Here is a 15141-nt window from a genome sequence, read left to right as displayed (position 1 = left end):
CAAGGTAGACCGACTTAGAGCCTTCTACCTTCATCTAGAACACTTGTTTTCTTTGCCATGCACATGTGGTATTGATGGTGAAATGTCATGAGGGGATGGCCGCCTAAATCTCCCCCATTTGATGGAAGGCGAGTCTTTCTTATGGTGAATAATTGGCTTCTCTTAATTTTTATTTCGAAATTACCATCTCAATCTTATTTGTATATTTTCAAATTCCAAATGACGTCAGCAAAAGGATGCCGTGGTCCTATTAAGCTTCCCGGCCCTGACTTGGAAGACACGGTGATCAAATCAGCATTGAATGACTTCCTAACCTCAGAATTATGAGGGAGGAGGAAAGATTGTTTGGTACTCAAGAAAAAGCATCCGGACATCTTTTCTCACTCCCCACAAAAAGACGTAAATCATGACGATGACAAGGGTAGTTTTGGTCAAACACATGTTGAAGTATACAGCACCGCAGATTGGACCCCACCCCGGTTTGCACGGCACGTTACTTGGGTCCAAAGCAAAGCCCTGAGCTTAGACCAAAAAAATCTGCTTTCCACATCTATCTATTCATGCAATGCATTTACCAGCGTTTCTCGGTCACAGGAATTATTCATTCTATATTTTTAAATAATAATAAAAATTATTATATCAAATGATATATATATATATATATATATATATATATATATATACACATATATATACATATATATGACACTCATACCTAAAATCTATCATTTTTATAATATTATATTAATCAATTCAAATATCTCAAGATAAATATTTATTTTTATTACTCCTATATAATTTTATTATTTATGGATAGATCTCAAGGATGAATTATATATATTTTTTATGAGAAACTAATTTTTTGATTCTTCTAGAGATCTGCAACTAAATAAGTTAAGAATTCAAAATAATAAAAAAACTGAGAAAAAGAAAAACAACCTATACAGCCTATAAAGAGAGATGTTTGATGCATGTAATGAATGGCTAAAAAGTTTGAGTCCTGCAAGCATCTAATACAAAATGTTACATAATAATTAAATAAAAAAATTCAGTCACAAAAAGCTATGATGTCAGATTTGGGACCATACCATTGACATTAGGAGTACAAAGACAAAAATCCTGGAATCAAAGCCACAGAAAGCAAAGTCCTATTATTTTCTTTTTCTTTCATCTTAAGGGTAGTAAGTCACTAAGAACAAACGACATCACAGAAAGCAGATTTATCTTCTTGAAAGATAAGCATTGGAAGTGGGTCCAGCCTATTAAAATGCCTGCCCAATAATTGTGACATGGCCAACAGCTGTCCCTGATGCCCTCATCAAAGGGTGAGAATGAAACGAAGTTTGCTTCTAGAAGAACTACTGGTGTCAAATAAAGTATGACATCAACTGGTACAATGCATCCACACAATATCTGAGATAGTATCTCAACAAGGATATAAGAAAAGGCCAGAAGCCATAGAACATTCCCATGAGGTGTGTGTGTGTATAATAATATATATATATATATATATATATATATATATATATATATATATATATATATATACACACACATGATGATGATTCAATACAGAAGTTGATCCTGGGTCATGTCCTAGCACAATTATGAGAGGCAATTGTCTCATCCCATTAGTTTATAACATCCTCAAGAAGATGCTCAAAATGTACAATCTTTGTGGTTGTTCACAAAGAAGGAAGTTGAAGTGCAAACAAACCAATCAGGCACAAAAATTATCCATAGGCTGTTCACATTTCTTTCACATAAAGCAACACTTTGGAAAAATTGAAGGTGCTACATGTGCCAATAATAAACTAGTAGTTCCAAAGAGCTACCTATGCATGCTAGGCTCAAATATCACATGTTAAGGACATAAGTTAAAAACTCATTAACAGATTACTTAGAATGTACTGTTATCAGATCTAAAACATCTTAAACTAAAGCCATCTGTTTCACCAATAACAATCATGAGAAATTTATATCTTGCTAACTAGAACTGGAGGTCAGAGAAGCAATCCAAATATCTGGAGCATGAGTGATCCTCATTAATCTCAACATGGTGTCCATCAGTTCTTTTAGGTGGCAAACTAAGACACAAGGTACATCCAGACACCACAACCTGTGGGTTTTAGAGACGTGCCATGACTTTGATAGGTTATTTGAGATGGAATTTGTGTGGATGTGGCAGAGCACTTAAGGTCTCTTGGCAAAGGATTTGAGAGGAAATTGTGGTTCTTTTCCAACCATATTTTCAAGTGAAGACCAACTCTGGAATAATACATTAGGGTTGTCTTTTTAGATTCCTAACACATTTCGACTTCTTTGTCATTGTTCTGTGGACACCATGGGTCTGAGGTGGTTCACCTTATCAACACATTAGCCCTCTTCTCTTTTCTCTAGGAGACAGAAACAGTGCATCATCAATCCTAGAGAATAAATGTTACAATCTGAGAAAAAAATTTCAATAGGGTTAACAATCTGGCTCATAACTTGGGATGTACCAGCTACAGAATTAGAAATATCAAAAACAAAGTTCAATGTCACATATGAAAATGTCTATCAAAGATACTTGATTTTAGTTACATGACCTATAGTTTTTCCTATGAACTCCTCAACTATTGATTGTTTCACTTGACCTTTCAGTCGGGCAACATTTTTCCATCTAAGCAATTATACAAGTGACATGATTTGCCTAAGACAATAAAGCTTTGACGAGGCCCAAATCAATCATCTTTTTTACTAATGTAGAGTTCCTCAGTTTCTTCTCCATTCCAAAAATCTAGTTAACTTCACTAACTTTGAAATTGATGACAGCTGCTCTTATAGACTTAGTTGGACTTTAAACATGGAAAACAAGAGTGTACCTTTACATATTGATTCCTTCTCTGAAACATGTCTATCAATAAGAGGAACACCACAGAAGTGAAAAAATATGGACAACTGAATCTAGATCAATGCGTATTAGACAATGACGGTAACTTAATGCAGACAGTAACAGAATACCTACCAACTGTTCCAGATGTTATCTTTAGAATGACCAGACAAACTGTCCTTATATTTGAGTCAGAAATCTGGTGATGCCACATTTAATTGCAGCTAAAGCTGTAGTCATGGACGGATATCATTTTGTGCATGGAGTAGGGAGGCATGACAAGTGCTAGACTGTGTTTAACACACGAAGGAATAATTTTCTGCACACAAAAAAGATGTGACCCATGCATGCCACAATTGTGACAGATATCATCTTGAGCATGGAAATTGTGACCTAAGCTTGAAGTATATCTTTATTGTAGCTCACACAGACTAAGTTGCATGACCTTTTCCAGACCAAGTTGTAGGATGAATATAATCTTGTGGATCTATGCTTTTCTAAATCTTCAGTATTATTATCTTAACTACTTTACTGATGTTATGCCTTGGCACCTTGTGGCAACTGCAAGGAAAAAACTAGTTAAGGAATTGAGAAGTTCAGGTTATGTCAGATAGGCCTGAAGGGATGCCCATGACTTAATCAGGAATATTGATCAACCAATGACACTTTATAAGACTGAATCAGGCCGAGAATGTCATAAAATCATTTGTTTTTTTGTCACTATTTTGATGGGAGACAATTACCATGATCATTTTTCTAATATTGCATGTTTAAATAGATGTAACCAATGGAAAGCATTCCTGTCCAATAAATGACTGAAGAGATAGACATACATGAAAACCCTTTTGTTTCAGTACATTTCTACTTGCATTGGCTATATGACAATCAAGCAAAAAAAAAGTGAGCTGGTATTTTCAGAGATATGTTCAAGGGTATTTAAAAGAAAGAAAGAAAAAATCCATAAATCCCAACCTTCTAGGAGATCTAAATTTAAGTGTTTAGATTGAATGGGTCCTAAAATTGGCTGAAATTGACAAAATGGAAAGGAGATGTTTTATGGAAGACCTGCACCAATATACACAACGTTGAAGTGGAGTAAAACAGAACTCTTCCACATTCAAGCATAACTTGAGGGTTTCAGCATCACTTGCTTGGGGGTTCAGGATCATCATCCACGTCATATGCTGGGTTGCATAGGCATCTGAAGAGTCTTCCAATGCCCTGAAACCAAGAATATGAAAACTCAGGAGGCTTTCTCCACATGGTATAGTATTGGCTTATCCTAAGTTTGATCATTTTTAGTAATTTGTTGAAGGTCCAATTTTTTTCTGTGACAGAGACATTGAAAGTTTAGTTATAACTGAGAGAATCATAACTAGACTGCTGCATGTTATGCTCGAAATGTGACTCCGGTCAAAATTAGGTAATAGACCCTTTTTTTTGTGAAACTAACAAAAAAAGATAACAGGTTTACCTGTGTAAGAAATGGAGTTCGATAAGGAAGCCTCCGTGGTGAATCCTCAACTGAACTAGAATCGGAACTAGTGTCATCATCTTGGACTATTTTTTCTTTTGAAGCAGGAGCAGGTAATGCATACTTTTCCTTCTTCAGGGAACTACCCTGGGCACCACAAACCAAGAATTGTGCATGAGTTAAGAGTAGTTAGCATCGAATTGCATATAAAAAATTGAAGTAAAAAACCAAAGATTTTTCTGAATGCAGACTTTTTATCATCCCAAAAATCTGACCAGTTTCTCATGTCGAAGCTCAAACAATTGGAAGGTTAACCTCCACAGACTATGCCCCCTTCGTATTTTGAGTTTAATATTTTTTGTATGAGAACTTGATGCATACATGTGCATAATCTTGTTAAACATATAGGTCAAAGGTACTTGTAGTTGTAAAATTATCTAAATGTTTTGTATTCACACTTTTATCTAGAAGATTCATGGCATCAAAACCACATGCAGTTTGAAATTTAGCTTTAAACTTTGAAGCTATGAACTTCAGTCGATGATGATCTTAAATGTGCAGCCAAAATACCAAAATGTAGAAGAGAAGCAACACAGAGTTGAATCAGAGGTTTATGGACTAAGAGCAACCAAGGCTATATCAAAACCTAAAGTAGAGGAATAAGCACCAAATCATGGCGTAATTGGAAGTTCTATGCAAAGATTTATTTGCTCTTGACAATTTTAGGTGATTTTGGGCATGCCAGAATCCAACTCATCAAGTTTAGACCTTGCACTGTGTGAAAGAGCAACAGTAAAGTTAGATGGATTCCATACCTGGAAAAATTTTCCAAGGATTTTTAAAGCAACTGCCCGTGCCTTAAGTTCCTCCTTCTTGACACTGTTTTCTTGCAAAACCTGTAAAATATTTCAGCAAATGCCAAAATAAGTCTTCCACCAGTGAGATATCAAAATGCATACTTCAGACAGTGAGATACATGATCATAATTTAAGACAAAGATCAGTCTAGATTAGAATTTCTAGAGTAAACAGCAGGAACTTGGAAGGAACCAGAATGAAAAGGGTTTCAAGTCAGCTACTCTTCTGACCAAGAATTAAGGAGTGTCCTTGAGAAAAAACTAGACAAAATTTACCATGTCTATATTCCATGTGAGTTTAAAAATAAATGCCATTACGTCTTATGTCATGTTCAGGAAGGTGAACAGCCTTTCAAGAAAAATGATCTTCATGCTGGAATACATCTTAGATTTTGCATGAAGACCCGACGACGTTTGATATCCAACAGAATGCCATATTTCCTTATAGTGTTATATACATAAATATCAATATTTTGTGGACTCGTATGACTGATGAACAAACTTCTGTAACCTACCATTTGGCATACATGTAGAAGTGTCACTTCAATATCTACAACATTCAGTTTCCACAACGATTCGACCATTAAGTCTTTATTCATTCGCATATGTAACTCGACATCCTTTTCTGTAATGGTGCCATCTTTGTTGAGTTGCCGGCAAATATCTTCTTGAATCTGCAGTAACTGGAAAGCGCCTAGGCCATTGATTGGGAACAAGTTAGTAAAGATGGAAGGGGGTACCCACCTTCAAGAAATAACTGAAACAACAAGGAGAGAGGAATAACTTCAAACCTTTAGCTGCTGAGATTTGTGATCTCCAGAAATGTCCCTTGTTCCGCACCCATTCCGCAACAAAAGGAACACCTAGATACATTACCTTTTTGCCTAGCTCTTTCGCAGCCTGCCTTGCATATACATAACCAATGGTTTGTAGAATCTCAACTCCAAAAGCTGTAGTCAGATTGGAAAATGATTTTAGCAATTGAACACATCTAACTTGATGCACCAGTTATGATGCTAATCAATATGGATAAGTGGAGTCAAACAAGGAACTTTCCTGTGTAATGGATAAGTGAACTGTGGTCCATGCAACTTGTATAGCCCCATCTCATTTCCATCTTTTTGTTTTTTTAAATGTTTCTTATCACCCCTCGTATGCAAAGCATGTGTATAATATTCTAGGGCATGGCCCAAATAGGGAACACAATAGAAAAGAGAAGATAGGAAGAAGATCAATCACACAATCGAAACACGAAATAGCTTAGTCAATAGGCCTATTCCATGTGCAGATATATTGAAAAACTTCAAATGGTAGAATAAGGTATACCAATGGTGTGGACACTCCAATTGAAGAGTCTCTCAGCTAAAATAGATTTTAAGTATTTAAAATCGAAGGAAGAGACAAAATTCCACTATTTTAGTAGCAGAGTTTACTGCAAAACAAAATATCACATTAAAAATTATAATTGTATTTGTGGGTTTCACTAAAGAGGATTTGATTTTTGTCCAAGATTGATGGTGGCATGCTTTTTATGTTTTTCATATTAGCATTTCTTAGTCAATAAATCACTTTGGTATTCCTAATTCGTTATTTATTAATTTTTGAGTGCGAATCCAACCTTGGGATCCTTGTATTAGGAGCATATCTCATATAGCATTCTCTTTCTCTCACTCTCTCTGCACTCAAGTATAGATTATATGTAATATAGAGATACACCTTACAATATGTCAACCAAAACCATAAACAAAATCAAGCATGACCTTTAGAATGTCCAGTTACAGAGATAACAAAAGAATTCAGTTACTGACCTGTGTTGGCGAGCCTCTTTGCTTCAGCTTCTGCATGATGAAAGAATCCTTCTTTGTCACCAGAAGCATATTGATTAAGGAAATCTTTCAAGAACCTAGCAAGCTTTTCTTCCCTTTCTCTCTGCACAGCCTACATGATAATAAATACGAAACTTCAGTTATGAGGATAACAACTAAAACAGATCCATTTCATCTTCTTTTTCACAATTGGAATCCTAGAATGGTGAACCAATAACATTAAAAAATGTGACAAGAATTAGTTTCCACAATTGAGATTATCCTTTTCCAACTTAATCCAGCATGGTTAAGTGGAATATTCCATGTACATCATAGAAATGTCATTCTGTATTCATAATCAAAGAAAAATATCTCCTGAGTTAATGGCCAGAAACTACAAAAACTAAAATAAAATTTAATTGTACTTCCATACACACCTTCATCCTATCTTGAAGTTTCTCGGGACTGTCATTTTCACTTGTTAATTCAGTTGAAGCCATTGATGCCACAGCGAGGTGTCCTATGTAGTCCTCAAAGAGTTCACTTCCAAAAAGAAGGGTAAAGATGGCAGTGCCGTCTACCATATTTTCTCTGAAATATTGTGAAACAATAGCTCATTAACAACGAAAGACTAAAGAAAAAAACCAGTTCACTTGATTTCAAATAATCAAATACCGAGCTTAGATATAAGCAGGACCGATTTTTAATAAACATCTATGCTATAAGATGGACAGAATAAATAAACAAAGAGTAGACCATCTAACTATTGTAGTCATGCTGGTAGAATAGGCAGAACATAGAACATGGTAAAAATGTGGAGGAGAATTTCAGTACACATAATAGGAAACTGGATGCACACACCAATATTCGCACAAGAACGTCAACATAAAAAACATGCATGCACAATCCTTGGCAAACAAGAAATCTAAGCAAAAAATTTTGCAGGACACTAACTATAGACAGCAAAGTGAGGGTTAATCTGAAGGTATTCAGAGTAGATGAAACAGATCTCTGTGTGCAGTGTGAGCATTTTTGCTCTCATAAAAGTCAAAGAGGTAAATTTTAAAGGAAACAAGCTTCTGAGCTAGTAGGTAGAATCATGTTGTTCATCAGATACTATGCAACTTAAACCCCACATTCCCATAGTTTATTGGATTTTGCCGTGGGAGCAATGCTCGGCACATGTTTAACACAGACCGATCCTTTCAACAAGATAAGAAATCTTGAGTTACTTTCATGATGTTGAGTGTATCAAGGTCTTAAAACCTTAATTTTGGATATGGTTTCTGCAATGTGGAAAACAGTTGGAATTTTCGACAATTCCATTAGTTCTCATTAGGACTGAATTATATCTAATATCATGCAAGAGATACGTCAAATGTGAAAATAGTGCAAGACAAGGATCTCGATTGTACTGACGAAGGAAAGAGATGTGTGAGCAGAAAGACACGAATTACCTCGACACGCCGTCTTTGCCAAAACCATCATAAGCTCTTCTCTGCACCGGATCACTCAGGACCTGATAAGCTTCCCCAAGTGCCTGCCCATACATGCAGCACAGACCATTCAACAAGCATCGTACAGGCAATATCATTTCTAAGCCAAACCCACAATCGAAGGCGATGGTTCCTCGGATCTTATCGATCAAGATGAGCCCCGACTTGCCTGAAACTTCTCCGCAGCTTGAGGATCATCCGGGTTCTTGTCAGGATGAACCTGCCTTGCCTGAATCAATACCCCCATCAAACACCATCTAGCGCCGATACAACTAAATAGCATCCTAAGAGGAATCAGGAAAGCCACCTTGAGATAATAAGCTCTGCGAATCTCCTCCTCGGAAGCCGACGGGGTGAGGCCAAGAACGTCGTAGTACTCCGTCTCCTTGGCCATCACCGGTTCCTCGAGCCAACTCTCTCCGCTCCTCCCCTCCTCCCGATTGTGCCAGGGTGCCTGTGTTAGGGGAGAGACATCGACAGGGGAAAAGGGGAGATGGAGGAGCCCCACATGGGCGCCTTCCCGGTGCCACAACCATGGATCGGATTAAAGAAGGGGAAGGAGAAGGGGAATCGGAGGAGGGTTTGGTTGCCCTTTCCTTCAATCTTTTAATTGGTGTTGGTTGGTCGGAGCTCTCTTTCTGCCTTTGGGTTGGGTTTGTTTAGTGGGATGCTTTTGGCGGTGGTGGGTTGGCGCTCTCACGCAAAAGAGGAGGGTGGGTTTGAATAATACAAAGGGTGGGTGGTGGCTTCACAAGCTGGGGATGATCGTGGAGAGATGATTAGGGGACGTGGGGGGGCGATGCGCCGACCGCCTTCATTATGAGCGCTCGCCCGGCTGGGTTCGCTTTTGGCAGCCACACACCATTATACTTGGAAATGTGCATTACGTGATAGTCCCTTAAATCTCATCCTATAATTATTTTTTTATTTATTATATTAAAATTTTAAAATCTCATCCGATAAATTTATACCTAAAGAGGAAAATAAAGTTATAAATCAAATAATACATCTAAATTATATATAATAATAATAATAATAAATTATAATGACGATAGAGTAATACTTGACTTTTGCACATCACATATATATATTTTTTGTGAGTAATACTTGAGCTTGGCGTAGTTAATGTATAGCATAACGTATAAATAAAATTGATAATAATATACTCATCAAGATTCTTATACATTAATCTTAATCTTACCCAATATTTGCATCACTAGTAGGGATATTACACAATAATTTCTTCTACACTCAATAATAATCAGTGCAAAACATGCCATTGTTCAGCTGCCTAAATACAAGTATAAGGAGCAACACAAGGCTTTAATTGCTAAAGTTTGGCATGTTCAGACTTGAGTTTGAACATCTAAAAATATAGGAACTGCTAACGGAGTCTTGACACCATGCATAGAACATATGATTCGCTTGCTTACCTACAGTGACGCACATATATTATCTATCAGTCCATGAAGGACCACTTCAAGTTCAGGCAGCATTGAAGGGCCTAAACAGTGTGCATGAGGCACTTATTTCACTAGGAAACAATTATGCATAGTCGAATCACGGCTAATACTGATAGTTATGGAAGCCATGCGCCTCACTGAAGAATCAGGCAACCTTCTGGAAACTGAGGAGCGTGCATTGGATCTGAGGAATTTGATGGAGTCCCTTTCTCCTCGTCTTCATGGATCATTTCTTCTTCAGGCTCCACAAGACCTATGGCCTCAAAGATGTAGGTTTTCACTTCATGGAACCTTTCCTCGGAGAGGGAGACCTCTGCCAAGAGCCTCCAAGCATAATCCTCTGATGCCTCTTCGTAGTCCTTCTTCCGTTTCAGCACCATGTGGCCACTGATCTCCCAAACAGCAGGGTTCACTTGTGTATCCAACAGCTCTTGGCCTACCTCACCAAGTGCCTGTTTCTCAGCATAACACTGCAAATTTGGGACAAGTGAGAAAGGCATCCAATCCACAAATATCATTCTTGTTGCAAAAAGGTTCTCTACAGTGATCGAGGTTTAGTTCACATATTGAAAACTAAAAACACACACGCATACAAAGATATGCATAACAATTAAAGAGATGCAACTGAGAAAGAACGAGCATCAGTATCGGAGCCTAGCATAGTTAAGAGCTTCCTTTAGTTCTTATAAAAGATCTACTCCCATCGTATACACAAGTCAGTTAAAAGCAAGAGCATCTGTATCAGTGCCTAGCATAGTTAAGAGCTTCCTTTAGTTCTTATAAAAGATCTACTCCCATCGCATACACAAGTCAGTTAAAAGCACAAGCTTCACCAAGTATGCAATCCAAACATTCATTTCACACGCATAAAACCATTTTGTGGTTGCAATTTTGTTCCATTGTCTGTACCACCATTACTATTAATTTTTACTCTCTGGGATTAGATTGATGGGGTAGAAAGTATTGCAGATTCACTGTCCTTAATGCATGTAACTAGGAAACAAGTCAAGAGTATAAGTTGTCGAGTTTACAAATTATCCAGTAAAAAAAATAAGGATTTCCAGCATAAATGACATTGGAATTTGTGCTGCTACTGGCTGTAGTAAAAACTTCTTTGTGCAACTGTTTTATCATTACAGTTTATTTGCAAAAAAGTATCTGTTGTTGCATAACAAAGGTTCAGCATAACTATACTCATCAATTACTGAATTCATAAACTTCTTTAGAATTTCACTGATTAGCAACATTCACTTTGATATTAAGCCAAGGAGCGCAAGCAATCTTGAGAAGCTTTTTAGCCACAATAATAGCTGCGAGAACTAATATCCAAGGACACCAACAATAGGAATATATATTAAGACAAGTTAATTTCTTTTAATTTTAGCATTTGAGATTCAAGTGTTCTTGGTCATCATCAAGATCACATGCGAACAAGATAAAACCATATGAGGTCCAGAAGTTGACATGAGAGCCATGGTTGTTGCTCCATGAATCGTTAAATGGACGTCATTTCATAACTTTAATCTAATAAATAGGACTAGCATTTTATGATAAAAAGCATATATTTAGATTACGAATGTTTACCTGGGGGAAGAGGAAGACCCTCCGGCCTGAGTCAGAAATAAGCACATTAAAAGGGATATTGTTTGATTGAAGCCAAATGCATGAATTAGCAACCATATCAGCCAGGTCCTTCAAATGTTTTCCTCCCTCATAGACGAGACCCCTCACAGGATAGTTCAGCAAGCGTGAGACCGTCACTCCGCTCTTGGATCGACCCTGATTTGTGGGTATCTTTGCTGTAGGAGCTTTCTCCACCGGAAAGGGCACAGACAAGTAATAAGCCTGACATGATACGATTGAAAATTTCCCATCAGCAATCCCACAAGTTCATGACATCTCACAGCAATCCAATCTTTAGTCACAAGCAAGCAAATTGAATGGGCTCACCTGGAAGTGCAGGTGATTGATGGTGGCAAAGGCACCCAAACTGTTGTAACCGAGCCTGAAGTAAGGGCTTCCTGCTTCAGAAGCCATACGAAGGGCGAGCGAGAAGCTCTCCTGGTCAATTCTCTGAGGCAATGAGTCGAGCACACGGGGAATCAGCAGCACATGGCCATACTCAATAGGGCTTACCTGTAACCATTAGAAACTTCAATCACATAGTTCTTGATCAAGAAAAGGAGGGATGTATCGAAAATTGCTCTCACGTTGATCGCAACTACGCTGGGAGATTTGGTTCCTTCGTTGCCATCGCTCTCAAAGAGGTGAGCCTCATCGCCTCCAGCGGCCTCAAAGCGGAAGAGCACCTCCTCCTGCCCCACCTTGGTGAAATTAAACTTGGCAGGATCAAAAGCCTGGAGGACGCGATCCACACGGAACTCGGTGGGACGTTTCTTGAGGTGGCGACCCTCGTTCAGCTGCGCGATGAAGCCATGGTCTCCGGGGATCACCTTGGTCTCGCACGCAGTGACATCGTACCGGAACAGCCCACGGTTCATCCGATCCTCCCACTAGAAAGAACACCACAGCCACGTTGCACTACCAAACGGTAATGAAGAAAAAGATCGAATCTTGAAGGGTTCCGCCCCGAGAAAATACCTGTCCGAGCAACAGGGTGTTGAGGAAGAAGTCAGGCGGCAGCTCGTCCGTCCCAACGGACGAAGCTTTCGGCCTTGGGTCGTTCTTGAAGGCATAAACCGGAAGCTTCGAGGCTGCCCACGATCACCACACAGAAATCTTGAGGACCAAATCGAGAAACCCGCGGGGCAAAAACATCGGATCTTGAAGGGGAACCACGGAATCAAGGCGAGTTTTGGGGCGCCTTACCGGGCAAGCAGCACTTGCCGAGGCAGCTACGGCCGCAGCCGAGGGGCTCGCCAGCGTTCTCCTCCTGGTAGTTGGAGAGCACGGTGGGAACCCTCTTGATGGACAGCATCTTTCGGCGCCTTGTTTCTCGCGGTTACTCAAACGAGAACAAGAAAAAAGGAGAGGTGGTGGAGGAGGAGGAAGCAGCGAGAACCGCCGCCGGCGAGGAAAAGGAGGTCAGAGGGGCTACCACCGGCGGAGGGGAGGGCGCCTCGACCACCGTGGGGTGCGGGGGTGCGGTTCTTGTCCAACACGGCGGCGGCGCCGAGCTTTAGGGTCTCCACCTGGGGTTGGAGGGGGCAACGGCGTGCGCCAAACCTAGCCGTGATTGCCCAACTCGAAGGACCTCCACAACTCTCTCCTCTCCCCCTTTCCCTCTCGCTCGCTCGCCCGCCCTTCTCCTGCTTCATCGGATGGCAATGAGCGTGCTTTAATAGTAGGCGGATGGGAGCCTAGGGATGTGGAGCCCACTCAAATTAGCCAATAAGAATTTACCATTTGATAAAATAATATAATTATAAATATAGTTAAAGTACGGTCATAATGGTACAATTACGATGGATGGATGGATGGATGGATGGATGGATTCTCATAGCGGCGGCGGCGGCACGAGAGAACTACGGTAACGATCGTGGGTGGCTTCGTCTCCGTCTCCCCCCAGCCGCCGTGTGGTGGTCGGAGAGCCTTCTGTTGAGTCTCCATCATCCTTATCTTTACGAAACAGCCATGAAAGGCCCCTCCGGACGCAGTAGAAGTTTCCCACCTCACAAGTTTGTTTGGGCCAATTGTGTTCGCTTTTGTTGGCATCACATTTATTTGAGACCCTTTTTTTTTTTTTTTTGACTCGTATTGAACGGTCCATTAAATGTTTACACAAATTTTTCTTTCCCATTTTTTTAATTATTAATTATTCAAGATGAGAGAGACATCCTCCCATTCCATATGCTCAAATTATTTTGGAGGGAAAAAAAAATCTTTTGATCGTATCACGTTTCATAATAACTCGAGGATTAAAGAATCTTATTTAAGATAAATATATTTAATTAAAATTTAAAAATAGTATGGTGTGGATTTCATATGTCTACGATCGATCTATGTTGTACACTCTATCGTATCAAACTCGAAGAAAAGTTTTCACGTACTTTTCCATGATCACATTCTTCACATCAATACGTTATTTGTCATTGATTAATATACATAATCTTATCTTTATATTGATTGATTTTATTTTTTTAATGGAACTAAAAACCAAATTAATTTAATGAAGATTAGCATGAATTTATTTATCTTTTGATTCTTGTACATGTAGATATAACAAGCAAATATCATTGTTCTTCAGATAAGAAAGAATCGTCGCCCCCATATTGTTGTTGTCCCACATGCATGATGCATCGTGAGCCAACTTCTCTCTCTATCTACCATCTAAAGAATAACCCATGCATATTCGAAAAGCCAACCTTCTTGCAACAGCACACCTTCTTCCTCTTCTTCTTATTTTCTTGAGAGGTGAAGATGATAAAGGGAAGTGGTGCAATGATATGGGATGGATTCGCAAGCACATCATGGTTACTTTGTGCAGGTGATAGAACTAAAAGATCACAATTAATTCCCCCAAAACCGTCATGGTGGATTCTGTGACCCCTACCTAAGCGAGAAATAAGACAGTCCTACGACAAATAGAACTCTTGTTGTCGTCCTTCTCGGCCAATTTGACAGTGCGGTATGGGTGAGGATGACCATTTCAACCGGACTCAGGATGGGCCAATTTTCGATCATATTATATTCGATCGATGTGATCATCGATACGACATCATTTATGCCACACCAAATACTATTATTTATTTTATATTCAATTTCTTGTTTTTGGGCGATAGCTCGTCCAAAGAGTCATCATCAGCTTAACACCATCTTAGGCACTCGGTTAACATGACGTGTTCCTAACGAAGCTTCATACGCAATGCATAATGTTTTCGGTGAATCCATACGTCCGAGTAACGCTTAACGACTTTGTGAAATCGTAGGTTACTTACTATTAAATGCTGATGATGACTTTAACCATCTTATATATTGATGGAGATATGTTTTTCTTCATGTTTATAACCTAAGTATTAAACCAATATTTGTCGACTCTAAATCTAATTTTATAAGCGTAAATGTTGGTTATGATTGTTCGATTATGACATAAAAGATTGCCTTAAGTCATGTCGCGAAAGGATCCTTCCCTTAGCTCCAATGCATTAATATAAATTTTGATTGTTTGATCAAAATGTCAGCCAACTAAGATTTCATTTCACATTTGTCTTTGAA

General features: G+C 38.9%; 2 protein-coding genes across 2 annotated transcripts; both read right to left on the bottom strand.

Moving 5' to 3' along the window:
- Window positions 1-3675: 3675 nt before the first annotated feature.
- Window positions 3676-9133, bottom strand: LOC135640533 (chaperone protein dnaJ 10-like). The gene is made up of 10 exons (XM_065155055.1): window positions 8811-9133; window positions 8673-8732; window positions 8465-8547; window positions 7445-7598; window positions 7011-7140; window positions 5994-6152; window positions 5718-5896; window positions 5162-5242; window positions 4347-4493; window positions 3676-4093 (listed from the first exon to the last, which is right to left on the bottom strand). Exons 1-10 carry the CDS (start codon window positions 8895-8897, stop codon window positions 4016-4018), a joined length of 1158 nt encoding a protein of 385 aa, XP_065011127.1. The 5' UTR covers window positions 8898-9133; the 3' UTR covers window positions 3676-4015.
- Window positions 9134-9761: 628 nt separating this feature from the next.
- Window positions 9762-13226, bottom strand: LOC103987671 (GDP-L-galactose phosphorylase 2). The gene is made up of 6 exons (XM_009406041.3): window positions 12796-13226; window positions 12568-12680; window positions 12177-12479; window positions 11917-12102; window positions 11551-11811; window positions 9762-10436 (listed from the first exon to the last, which is right to left on the bottom strand). The coding sequence occupies exons 1-6, from the start codon at window positions 12902-12904 to the stop codon at window positions 10101-10103; spliced, it is 1308 nt and encodes a 435-aa protein (XP_009404316.2). The 5' UTR covers window positions 12905-13226; the 3' UTR covers window positions 9762-10100.
- Between the last annotated feature and the right edge of the window lie 1915 nt (window positions 13227-15141).

This window comes from Musa acuminata, chromosome BXJ3-6 (assembly GCF_036884655.1).
Source record: "Musa acuminata AAA Group cultivar baxijiao chromosome BXJ3-6, Cavendish_Baxijiao_AAA, whole genome shotgun sequence".
Lineage (NCBI taxonomy): Eukaryota > Viridiplantae > Streptophyta > Magnoliopsida > Zingiberales > Musaceae > Musa > Musa acuminata.
The sequence above is the reverse complement of the archived record's forward strand: the minus strand, read 5'-3'. Positions and strand labels throughout refer to the sequence as shown.

Bases quoted from the DNA above. Each gene is read 5' to 3' on its own strand.
- LOC135640533 (XM_065155055.1), bottom strand. From the start codon at position 8,897: ATGGCCAAGGAGACGGAGTACTACGACGTTCTTGGCCTCACCCCGTCG. The intron at 8,548-8,672 runs GCAAGTCGGGGC...ATGTATGGGCAG, and splicing joins AAGCTGCGGAGAAGTTTCAG to GCACTTGGGGAAGCTTATCA. The intron at 7,141-7,444 runs GTGTGTATGGAA...ATTATCATGTAG, and splicing joins AACTTCAAGATAGGATGAAG to GCTGTGCAGAGAGAAAGGGA.
- LOC103987671 (XM_009406041.3), bottom strand. From the start codon at position 12,904: ATGCTGTCCATCAAGAGGGTTCCCACCGTGCTCTCCAACTACCAGGAG. The intron at 12,103-12,176 runs GTGAGAGCAATT...TAATGGTTACAG, and splicing joins CCAGCGTAGTTGCGATCAAC to GTAAGCCCTATTGAGTATGG. The intron at 10,437-11,550 runs GTAAACATTCGT...CCAAATTTGCAG, and splicing joins GGGTCTTCCTCTTCCCCCAG to TGTTATGCTGAGAAACAGGC.